Source organism: Gekko japonicus, unplaced genomic scaffold (assembly GCF_001447785.1).
Source record: "Gekko japonicus isolate JY-2015 unplaced genomic scaffold, Gekko_japonicus_V1.1 scaffold373, whole genome shotgun sequence".
NCBI lineage: Eukaryota > Metazoa > Chordata > Lepidosauria > Squamata > Gekkonidae > Gekko > Gekko japonicus.
This window is the reverse complement of record NW_015167542.1, coordinates 158692-171495: the sequence shown is the minus strand read 5'-3', so window position 1 is coordinate 171495 and position 12804 is coordinate 158692. Positions and strand designations below refer to the sequence as shown.

Sequence of the window (12804 nt, the reverse complement as noted above, 5' to 3'; positions counted from 1 at the left end):
CCTTCAGTAAGAACACTTCAACAATTTATCTTCTTCCGTCTTAGCTGTATCTTCTTTTTCTTCTACTTCCTCCAATTAGCTTTTAGCTTTTATAAGTCCGGATCTGTCCATTCATTGTATAAACCAAGTTCCCTTTTCCAGGGACATCATCACTTCCTTAGACGTCTTAAATCAAAAGAGACCTTCCTTTTGTTGCATTAAGAACACAATCATTGGAGAATCCAACCTTTCTCTTAGCAAACCGATCTTATGAAGTTAGGGTAGCGAGCCCTTTACTCCAAAAACCTGCTTTTCGATCCATTTGCCAGTCCAACCACAACTGAACTAAATTTTAGAGTCTCCAACCATTCATAAGTCTCTACACCAAGTACTGTCCCTTTAAAAATATAGCCGCTTTTAGTACAGATCCAGGTCGCTGCTCCATTTTAGCCACCAGAGGGCCAACGATTCACTTTTTAGCCACCAGAGGGCCGACGATTCACTTTAAAGACAGACCTAGCTTTCCACTGTTTTCCTTCCTGAAGAAAGCATTGGTCTCGCCTCCCTCCTCGCCTTTCATCGCCATCTTTTGGGGATGTTTACATTCACCAAGAAAGAATGCCAAAGTCTCTAAGGTCAGTTTAAACGCTCAGCTTTCTTTCAGAAAAACTCTCCGCTACAGTCCATCGCCACAATTTGATCAGTCCCTCCAATCATGCTTCCGCATTCGCTTAAAAGGTTGGGAGATAGGGTGTCCCCTCCCCCCTCCACAGGAACCGGGTACGCATGCTGCTGCAGGGCCTTGTTGAGGATGCACTTGTAATCCGTGCACAAGTGAACCGAGCCGTCTGGCTTTATCGGAGTGATGATCGGGGTTTCCCATTTGGCATTTGGTTCCAGTATGCCCTGAGCTAGCAGTTTGTTGATATGCTCGTCGATGCAAGGCTTGAGAGCAAAGGGTGCTTGTTGTGGTTTGAGGCATATGGGTTGAACTGCAGGATTCAAATCAAAAGAAACTGGAGGCCTTTTGTAACAGCCGAGTTCTGAACTGAAGAGATCAGGGAATTCTTCTACAAAATTGGCAGCTCCTGACTGACGTTGACGCTGATAATTTCAATACCAAGGGCGGCGAACCAGTCCAGAGCAATAAGACTTTTAAATTTATTTTTATATTTATTTATAAATTCAATTTATAGCCCACCCTCCCCGCAGCGCGGGCTCAGAGCGGCTCACAAATAGGCATAAGCCAACAGATAAAACAAATTAAAACCATTTAAAATCATTACTACATTTACATCAAAAAAGTGCTCTAGCTGTTCCTGTCTGATCTTCCACAAAGATGACGTCACAAGATGGTACATCTACTCAATGCTCTCAGTTCCACGCGACACTGTCGTTCTCTCTTCCCAAGGCCAGACAATACTGATGGTAACATAACGGTGGTACAGTAGTGGTGGCGGCTCCTACTTGAAAGCCTGGTGGAAGAGCTCCGTCTTGCAGGCCCTGCGGAACTGCACAAGATTCCGCAGGGCCTGAATCTCCTCCGAGAGCTTGTTCCACCAGGCAGGAGCCACCACCGAAAAAGCTCTGGCCCTGGTAGCAGCCAGCCTGGCCTCCTTGGGGCCTGGCATCATCAGGAGGTGTTGTGTCCCCGACCGTAGTGCCCGTGGGAGAACATATGGGGAAAGGTGGTCCCTTAGGTATGTTGGACCCTGGCCATATAGGGCTTTAAAGGTAAGAACCAGCACTTTGAAGCGAATCTGGTATGCTATTGGCAGCCAGTGCAGTGCTTTCAGCACAGGCTAGATGTGGTCCCGACTAGGGAGGCCCATCAACAGCCTGGCTGCAGCATTCTGCACCAGCTGCAGTTTCCGGATTTGTGACAAAGGCAGCCCCATGTAGAGAGCATTACAGTAGTCTAGCCTCGAGGTGACCGTCACATGGATCACTGTGGCTAAGTCACTGCGGCCGAGGAAGGGAACCAACCACCAAGCCAGCCGAAGATGGAAAAAAGCTGACTTAGCAGTGGCTGCCATCTGGGCCTCCATCGTTAGCGAGGAGTCCAGGAGCACTCCCAAACTCCTAACCTCCGGCGCTGGCACCAAAGGCACCCCACCGAAGGCCGGGAGAGGGAGCCCCAACCCCAGGCCACCCCGACTCTGGCCCAGGACCTCCGTCTTCACCGGGCTTAGCTTCAGCCAGCTCAGTCGGCGCCAACCAGCCACGGCCTGCAACGTGCTTGTGCAACGAACTTCAATGACGAGTAAATTAAGATGACCGTTGAATTTCTTGTACTTGACTTGGACGGAGGCGATACCGATGACAGGAACTCGGTTCCTTTGGAAATCAAAAAGTTGCAGACTGCACTTCTGGAGACGGCGTGCAGAGAACCTGGGACAGACTTGTTGAAATGTGTTCCATGAGACAATTGACAGCATGGAACCTGAATCGACCTCCATCTTACAAGCGTGACCTTCAAGGAAGACAGTAACCTTGACCTTGGGACATGCGTGAAGACCTTGGTGGATGTATAGGTGATTGGTGTAGTCCTCTGACACTCTTGCTTCATTACTGTATTTCAGCCGTCAATTGAACGAACGAAAGGACAAAAAACGAGACGAGTGGTGAGACTTATTCGAAGATCTTTCCAGAAGATGGAAGACTTCAGGTGCAGGATGACTGTGCGGAATTGACAGTCTGTACGAGCTTGCGCGCCACTGCAACTGGCACACGTTCCTCTTCACGGATTTTTCTGAGAACGGCGCAGCTTCTGGTTGGCTCCCGTTCTGTGGACTCCATCATCAGACGATTCCAATTGGTCGTCTCTGGAATCAGATGAGTCTTGGTAATGTCGTGGTGAACAGTGTCGGTGCAGCATGATGTGTGACTCTGAGCACCCGATCGCAGTTCACGAAGAGAAATGTTGGCGGCCTCCACTCCCAGCACTTCTCCGAGTGCTGATTCATGAGTTCTTTTTTCAATAGAAGTGCTCACCTGATGCTGTCATCTCTAAGACTGCAGAGCAAACGATCCATCAGGACTGAATCTAAATTTGGGAACTGGCAGTCACGAGCAGCCCTTCGCAGCGCGTCGACGTATTCAGTGATAGACTTGCCCTCTTTCTGGCTTTGTTGGTGGAAAGCACATTGGTGTATGGCAGCAGATGTCTTAGGCGTAAAATAGTTGTTGAGTCATGCCTCGATGATGCTGAGAGGTGTCTCCAGTAATTTGGACGGACCTACTAAGTCCCTCGCAATGTTGAATACAGCTTGGCCGCAGGTACTCAAGAAAGTGGTGCAGCAGACATCGTCTCCTTCAATACCATTTGCTATAAGGAAGCATTCAAAATGGTTGAGGTAGGATTCCCAGTTCCAAACCTTGGGGTTGAGTGGTTCGATATGGCCCTTGGATGCCATGCCCATAGTGATTTAGCTCTAGGCCCCCCCTCAGTGATTTCAGCTTGGGCAGGCGAGAGTGATTTCCCCGTTTGGTTAGGCCTGGCATCCCATCCTCATTGCCAGTTTTATGTATTGAAAGGCGGGAGACTATTATCAATACAAGGCTTTTATTCAGAACATTACACAGCTTGAATCTGACTCTGTGAAGAGTGGCATCCAAACTTATACTGTTCCAAACTGAACTATATACAGTGTAACTACTTTCATGAGGTCTGTTTGGACCTAAGTGGAGCTTTCTGATACTATACTCTGTATGGCTTTAGGACCACTAGGAGGTCTTTATTATGCAGCCAATCACAACAGAGGAAACTAGGATACCTTAGCACAAACCATAACTAAACAGCTTAGAAATAACTCAGAACATAACATACACCATTTGTAATCTTGGATGTTTCCCCTTCCTTTCCTTCACTTTCCTGTGTTTCCTTCTTCTCTTGTCCAACTGTCCATAGACCCCATTTGGGAACAGAGATGTACATTTAGATGTGAACTGGTCAGAACCAGAACGGAACTAAAAACGAAGTGCCTCTTTTTTTGTTACTATTGTAACTGAAGCATTAATGAGTGTGTGAAATCTTTAGAGCTGACCATTTTTTTCTGGGGCTGGCTGTAGAGTTCAAAAGGGTCGGAAAAGGAGGTGACTGGGCAGACATATTGCCGACAAAGTTGTGCTAATCTTGCCATCAGAGAAGCACTTCTGGTGTAGTGGTTAAGTGCGCGGACTCTAATCTGGGAGAACCGGGCTTGATTCCCCACTCCTCCACTTGCACCTGGCTGGATGACCTTGGGCAAGCCGTAGCTCTGATAAGGAGCTGTTCTTGAAAAAGGGCAGTTTCTGTCAAGAGCTCTCACAGCCCCACCCACCTCACAGGGTGTCTGTTGTGGGGAGGGGAAGGGAAAGGAGTTTGTAAGCCGCTCTGAGACACCTTTCGGTAGTGAAGGGCGGGGTATAAATCCAATCTCTTCTTCTTCTTCTTCTTCTTCTTCTTTTTAGAGTAGTTTGCACTAATCACTGACTTTATATGTATACAAATGGCTACATATCTTCAGTATTTTCGGAGCCACAGTACGAGAGGAAAGATTACCAAAATGAGTCTCTCTCTTACTAACCTAACAGCTGTGGGCATAAACAAAGCCTGCTGCTCTATGACTGGGAAACTTGAAGACTGGCAACTTTTATTAGCTGATGCCAAGCAAGTCTGCTCCCCTATGGTTTTGGGCTTTTTGCCTTCATCCCCATTTACTTGTAGCAAATACCTATTTCATCTTACCATAGGTTATTCTTGTTGGCATGCTTTAATGCACTCTCACTGGCAGATTTGCTTCATGGCAGATTTGTGGGCGTTCCTTAGGAGCAGAAACAGTGCTCTGAGGGAGCCCAGATACTAGAATCTATCACCTTTTGTTGTTGTTGTTTTGCGAACTTTATACCAAGCCAAGAGCCTCTGTCTAAGCCCATGGCCTGGCTGCCTTCCGTATTCATTTGTCAGATTATCATCTTTTAAATATTCTTGCTGCTAACAACCAAAGGGTCACAGAAGCTGCCGTGAAGTATACTCGAATAGCACTGAAAATTCACGCTAATGGGCTGCGATCATATGCACAATTAGACCTGACATAGGTGTGAATGCCGGACAGATTTAAAGGGTGTGATCAGACAACAACATCTGGGAAGCACCCCGCAGCCGTCGGCAACCCGTTCTGCTCCACCGCAGAAGCGGAATTAAAAGACACCAGGGAAAATCCAGTAGTAAACGGGTTGCGATGGGCCACGGATGGGCTTTCCTGTGTCTGATCGCTCCAGCACACTCTCATGGCGTCAGGATGGTCTGATCAGGCCATCCTGACTCCCTGCCATCCCCCCCCCTTGCAGTATGTGCATCATCACAAACTCCATTGGGATCCCTTGGTGCGGAGGTGTGATTAATCAATCGCTCATTTAAGCGCATGGGGGGGGGAAGCACACACTCAAAAAGACTCACCCGCAGTTGCGTCTGATCACACACTGACGGACTGCGCCCACCGCTTCAAAGGGAGATATGATCGTGCAACTTCCTCCGGAGGAAATAGCCTTTCTTCCCCCCCCCCCCCTGTTTTTTCTGGCATGTGGGACTGCAACCTTGGATAGTTTTGTATTTTGAATTTTCATTATAAAAATTTTAAGTAGTTCGATCAGATATTTGTATCTAATACCTGTTTGCTTTGTACACCCTATCCACACTTATTTTGTTTATATGAGAGACACTTTAATATGTTTTGATTTAGCTGCAAAGCTTTTCCTGTTTTAGTGTTATAGAAAGATATTACCCGTAATGGTAAAGTCCAACAGCTTGTGTGCTTTTTGGACAGTAGCTGAATAAAGGATGTTTATGCTAGGGAAAGGCTACATAAAGGGCAGGCTTTGCTTGCTATTTTGTTTTTCCCCACCAGTAGGCACAGAGGCAAATGTAGCTGGCATATAGAATGGCATATAGTTAGGCAGTAGTGCAGATGGGGGTATGAAAACAGTAGTTATAATCCCTGGTGGTAGGCAGCATCTGTCACTGATCAGAGAGAGGCAACTTGTGAATAGGCAGGAAGCACTGCAGTTTGTGCCTGTGAAAGCAGATGCTATTCTTGTTCCCTCCCAGTGATGGGCAGCATCTGCCAAACTGTCTTAAAGTGTCTGCATGGCAGTCAGTAATGCAGAGAGATAGACTGGGACAATACCATACAAGGTGCGAACGATCAATGCTGAGGACAGATCTGAGATCTCCAACATGGTGCCCTTAGGTGCCATGGCACCCACCAACACCTTTCCTGGTGCCCGCCAAATGTTTTTAGAAAGTGGGTGGGGCCAAGTAGGGCTTTTGCCCAGCAGGGCTTCAGATTGGCCATTGGAGATCTGATGGGCTGTGCAGAATTTTAAGAAGTTCCTTCAACAGCAGCTGCTACCACATCACAAGGACTATACCACTGAAGATAAAGTATGTGTATGCAAGAAAATATTTTTAAACAGTATTTTAATTTAAAATGGCATCCTGTTAAACAGAGCTTCTGCTGGAAATACTGAAGAGTCAAGTGTACGACCTCACTCCCTGACATTTCATGGCTGGCTTTGTCTCTTGTGGCAGCCATTTTGTGCTTGGCTCTGCCTCCTGCAGCAGCCATTTCATAGTTGTGCCCACCACGGGCTCAAAAAGGTTGAGAACCCCTGGACTAGAATCTAGGAGACCCTGGTGTGACCCCCTAGTCTGTTGCCATTCATACAATCTCAGCCTAAACTACCTCACAGGATTGCTGGGCCATCCACATCAGAGGAAAGTGCTTGAGGGGACGGTATTTAGCATATCTTACCTATGAGTTCCACTTTTGTTTAAAATATATTTGTTTAAACAACATTATGATTGTTTAGACGTGAATGGGAAGAGTCATGCACAAGGAACCCCAGTTATCACTATATGCAATAGTAAGCTGTTTGGTCCCCATGCAGATGAGGAAAGCAAGAAAACCAGACCACCATCCAGCAAGGCAGTGATGAAGAAAATGTGACTGTAAATTAACCTTTCCAAATTATCTGATGAGGAATGAATGTGGAATGTTAGGAGAACTGAGTGTTAGCACCTAAAGAAAGAGGGAGTAGGGTTGCCAACCTCCATGTGGTTACTGGAGATCTCCTGCTACTACAACTGATCTCCAGGTGACAGAAATCACTTTGCCTGGAAAAAATGTCTGTTTTAGAGGGGGAGTCTGGCATTATACCTCACTGAAGTCCCTCCCCTCTCAGGCTTCACCCCCAAAATGTCCAGGTATTTCCCAACTCAGAGCTGGCAACCCTAGGGGAGAATCACCATTCCAAGGTCAGCAGAGCTTAGAGGATTTTGGAGGTAGGATATTGGTGGGTGGGAAAGTCCAGTGATTCCTCATATGCTTTATGTATATTATTTATGCCTACTGTCTGCTTTCTTAAATTGCTAACTGCACAATCCTATGCTATGTCTTCTCAGAGTTAATTCCTATTACTGTGGCTCAGTTTCACTCATATTGTGTGACTCTCGGCAGGGCAGCTGGGGAAGCAAAGGGGAGGAACGCCTCCCCAATTGGTCTTCCCTTCTCCCATCTGTGTTCTCCTCCCTGGGTAGGCTTGAGGTGTGGAGGAGCAGAGAAAGAAAGCAACTTTAAATGCATTCTTAAAGCCGCCCCACCCCACTGACCAGCTTGAAGAAGGCATTTGTCTCTTTAAATCCCTTCTCCAAGCCAAGCCAGCCAGGGCGGGGGCTTGGAGGACGCATTTAAAGTTAAAGTTGCTTTCTTTCCACCTCCACCTTCCTTTCCCTATGTATTTTCTCTCTCTCTCTCCCCCCATCTAAAGTTAAATGTGTTCTCCAAGCCTCGCCACACTGCCACACCAGCCAGCTGGCTTGGCTCGGAGAAGGCATTTGTCTCTTTAAATCCCTTCGCCAAGCCAGTGTGGCAGTGAGGGCGGGGAGCTTGGAGAACACCTGTAAAGCTGTTCTCCAAGCCCCGCCCCACAGTCCTGCCTGCCGGCTTGGCATGGGGGGGAGGGATTGGAGAACACATTTAAGGTTGAAGTTGTTTTCTTTCCACCTCTCCCTTGCTCCCTTATTTATTTGCTTTCTTTCCACCTCTCTTTCTCTCTCTCTTTTCCCTTTCTTCCTCCCCCCATCTATTTGCTTTCTTTCCACCTCTTTCTTTCTTTTCACCTTTCTTTCTCTTCCTGCCTTCCTTCCTCCCTCCCTCCCTCCATTTTCTCTCTCTCTTCCTCCTCCTCCCTCCCTCGCCTATCTATTTGCTTTCTTTGTTTCTCTCCTTTCTTTCCACCTCTTTCATTCTTTCCTCCTTTCTCTTTGTCTCTCTCTTCCTCACCATCTATTTGCTGTCTTTCCACCTTTCTTTCTCTTTTTCTCCTTTCATTTCTCTCTCTCTTCCTTCCTCCCCCATCTATTTGTTTTCTTTGTTTCTCTCTCTCTCTCTTTCATTCTTTCTTTCCACCTCTCTTTCCTTTAGACAAATAAATATCATTAGCAAACAAATAAATATCATTGGAAAAATAAATATCATTATCAATGTCTATTTTTACCCCTTTTGATTTTATTTTTGGCAGTATCATTTAATGTTAATACAAGCAAATTTGCATATTTTTCAATTATATTTGTTCATGTCTTGCGGCTCTCAAACGTCTGACATTTATGTGGCTCTTACGTTAAGCAAGTTTCACCACCCCTGTCTGTACATGCAATGGGGCTTATTCCCAGGAAACCATGTGCCTGTTTGCAGCCTAACTGAAACCACTGGAAACCAGTAACTACTACAATCTAATGAGTAGGTATAATAATAAGAATAAACAAAAAGGGAGTAGATGCAAAAATGGGGGGGGGGAATCCTGTCTGCTCATTGGTTAAATGACACCTAAACAATTTTATGCAACGCCATCCTAAGCAGAGTTCCACCCTTCTAAAGAGTGTGACCCTTCTTAGGATGGTGGTGTTGATAAATAACAAAGTTCAGTAGCAACACTTTTTAGATGCTAACCTTACTCTCTTTTCTCCAGTGGTGGTAAATTGTAACAAGTAGATTTTAAAGTACACCCAAAGTACATAGCCATCAGATTAACTCATATATTTACCAACTTTGTGATCAGAAGGTCATGGCTATTCCTCTTTCTTGTGTCTTATAGCTCTTCAGTCTTAGTCTGTGGATGTGCATGGCTAAAAGAGCAGAAGAACTGAAAGGAAACAAATGGGAAAATGTAGTTTCTTATTGATGCCCATGTATAATTCTAACCTAGAATGCAGTGATGCTAAGACAACATGATGCACTTTCATGCCTTCCTTTTCCTTTCTAAATAGAGACTTAGATGTTTTTAGGACACCTATGTAATTAATCTGTCATTAGCACTATGAATTAATTGCATTATAATCAGAACTAAACTATTTCTTCTTAATGGTTTGACTAGTTTCAGACTGCTTGGATAATCTCTAAATATGGGTATTACATTTCTGAAGCTCAAGGACATTGGTGGGTATTTCAGCTTCGGTGAAATGTTTAGTCAATGGACAAAATTACTTGTCTGTATTCTTTATGCAGGGCATTGCGATCATGGAGTTGCTTCTTCAAGAACAGTTTGGTAGTCCATTTTTGTAATGAGCAAAAAGTGAGTATATATACATATATATATATATATATATATATTTTCTATAAATGTAATAAATGAGACACAGAGAGGGTTTGAACTCAGTGGCAGAGCCCATGCGATCCATGCAGAAGTTTCCTGGCATCTCCAGATAGTTGGTGTTGGGAAAGACCTTTTCCTGCCCTAAATTTGCAGAGCTGCTACCAGCCAAAGACATAAACAATACTAGGTTAGATAGACTCAGTCTTTGTTTCATTTGTTGATGTGGCTTCAGAAAAAAAGGCTGTAGAAAAGTTATTTCTTCAAGTGTTGTTCATGGAGGACAATGTTTATAGACTTCAAGAAATGTTAGAAAAAGAGCTATTGATTGGTCTCTAATAAATGCTCTATGGTGTGATTTATTCTTTTTTGTGTCTTTCAGGTGAAGAAATCACAAAGTTTGAACCACGTCAATATGTCCTTATTCTCGAAGAAATTTCTTGAAACTCTTTGGGTTATCATTTTAATGAAGGAATGAGCAGGGGCCAAAAAGATAAGGGTCTACACACTATTCAAGTAATGTAATGAAACGGTGTTCTTTTAAAATTGATGCCTGGGAGTAATCATGAAGTACACTTTGCCCTTGTGCTTTAAACTATGCATTCAGAGGAAATGATCGAAATGAAGAACCAACCCCCAAGCTTGTGCTTCTGTGGAGACACTGTCGGCCCAGAGGAACTGCTGTGCAAGAGGGACATTTTATTTATAAGCACTATGACTTTTTATCATGTCAGGCTGCCATGTGAACATTTTTTTCGTCACTCAAAATGCTGGATTTATTTGTTTTTTTTGCCACAACTGTGCGTCAAATTCCACAAAGATTATACTTGTTTCTAAGGTATGCCAGAATATCCCTCTAAAATGTGAATAACAATAAAACATTACCATTTTCCTAAGTCTGCAGAAGCTTGAAGCCATAAAATAAATAAAAATATGTCTAAAAATGTCCATGCATTTCCAACCTAACCAGGGTTCCACTCATTTAAGTCCACTGAAGTTAATGGGCTTAGAAATGTGTGGCCCTGCTTAGGACGGGGCTGCTAATGGATAATTAATTCCAATAATGATAGTTTTTAGATGGTAACCTTGTTTTTTTCAGGGGTAGTAAGTTTAACAGGTAGGTTTCAAAATAGACATCCCACAGATTAATTCCTGTGTTTACTGACTTGTGTGATCAGAAGGTCATGGCCGTTCCTCTTCCTCCTTTTTTATAGTCCTGCAGCTCTTTCAAAGGGTATATCAATGATTTGGTCTACAGAAGACCTTCAGTCTTACCTGAATATCCTTATTTGAAAGTAAAGCAGATCATGGCCAAAGTCTTAAAACTTACAATAATGTTTTGTGTAGATAGATCTGATGAGTGTATCACATTGCTAATAAATAAATATCTGCATTTGTTAAAAAAAATTCTCCTGTGTTGGGATTAATGTTGTTGATACTATAAATTCAAGTGCTGGAAGGATAGTTAATATCTGCAATGAACTGGTATCTCGTCTGCATTGGATAGGTACTGTAAACATGCCACGGTTTGTTGGATGATGCTTAAGTAAACACCCGATATGAATATGTTAGAAATGTTTAAGTCTTGGCTAAATAAAAAATACATTCAGGAGTAGCAGGGAGGATGCTGTTTTGTCATAAATAATAAAATCATGTCCTTTTCAACCTTGTCACCTGTAGTTTTATGACTGAGACTGCTAGAGCAGCCTGGATTAAATTTAGATTTACCAGGCACAGCAGTTATGTCAGGTCATTTTTAATTCATTTCCTTTAGCAATAAGCCAGCCTAACCAGTCATTTGAACAGCTATTTGACAGCTGGCTAATGGGAGTGAAAAGGGTGCCAACTGCCCTGCTAGCTGACTCCCCCTTTCTGCTTTTCCCTTTCTTGCTAACACAGTTGAGGGCAGGAAGAGGAAAGAAAGATGCATGTTTACACAGGTGTGTGTGTGTGTGTGTGTGTGTGTGAGCCCCTATTGAACCCTACTAGCCTTCCTAGTGCCTTACAAGTGTTTCTTCCCATGCCTCTGTGTATGAAGTAAGTGATAAAATGGTTGAAATAGTAATCAAAATAGAAGACTGAGAGTAAGGTAGATGATTTGGAAAGAGGAAATCAAGGTAGTGACAGTGTGTCAGAAAATATGTGAGAACAAAAAGAACCCAGAGAACTCACAGTAATTTTGTCTCTAGCCATTTTTTATAACAGGACAGAAGCAGCATTCATAATGAACATATAAAGTTGCATTATCCTGAGTTAAATCATTGGTTCATCTATTTTAGCACTGGCTCCTCTGAAGGGCAGTGGCTTTGCATGGTTTCAGGCAGAGAAAGTTGTTTTCCAACACTTCCTACCTGAGTGGGTTTAATTGGAAACATCTGGGACTGGACCTCAGACCCTGTGCATGTAAAGTATGTGGTCTTGCACTATCTGTAGCCCATTCACATTGTAATTATGCCCTCATAGAAGTTGCTAACAGTATCTGAATATATTTTGATGCTTTACCAAAAGTTATATATTTGTCTATTTACTTCATTTGCACCCTACTTTTCTCCCCAGTGGGAATTCAAAGCAGCTTACAAAATTCTCCCCTTTTCCATTTTGCCATTACAATAATTATTCTCTGTGAGGTAGGTTAGTCTGAGAGTGCGTGATTGGTACAGGGTTACCCAGCAAACATCAGTGGCAGATTGAGGATTTGAACCTGGCTCAGATTTTAGACTGACACTCTAACCACTACACTATGTCTGCCAATAATTAGCACTGCTGGTAGTAGTCCATGTGAGTCATGTGAATACAATATTGCCTTCCAAGTTTCGGCATTCTCCTTGGTGATCTGACTAGAGTAGATTGCCACCAATAGGATTGCATCTATGGTAATTTACCATCTACCAGATCCCAATCCAGATCCCAAGATAGCCAAAGGCCTTGTCTGTGTGAGAGAACTCTGTGTGGTACCCAGAAGAAGATAACACAAAGTGCTGGTTTTTATCATAACGTCCTAAACGATCTGAGATCCATGGTATTTGAAATCCAATCTATTCCCACATGAAACTGCTTACCTTCTTCACAGGACCTGTTTCTGTGTTACCACCAATGGCCTGCCTTGTTCTTTGGGGAAATTATTTAGGCAGCAGGCAACGGCAAAGGGGTACAAGGGACTTGTACACCAGTTTATACCAAGGTCCGGTACAGTAG

The 12804-nt window shown here is 43.8% G+C and overlaps 1 protein-coding gene across 1 annotated transcript in view; it reads left to right on the top strand.

Annotated features, from left to right (window-relative positions):
- The window catches only part of PRELID2 (PRELI domain containing 2), a 63640-nt gene extending 52480 nt beyond the window's left edge, over positions 1-11160 (top strand). The window contains exons 6-7 of the mRNA XM_015413613.1: positions 9525-9591; positions 9992-11160. Of these exons, the coding sequence (XP_015269099.1) occupies positions 9525-9581 (57 nt within the window). The 3' untranslated portion in view covers positions 9582-9591; positions 9992-11160. The remainder of the gene's footprint in view (positions 1-9524; positions 9592-9991) is intronic.
- Positions 11161-12804: the final 1644 nt, after the last annotated feature.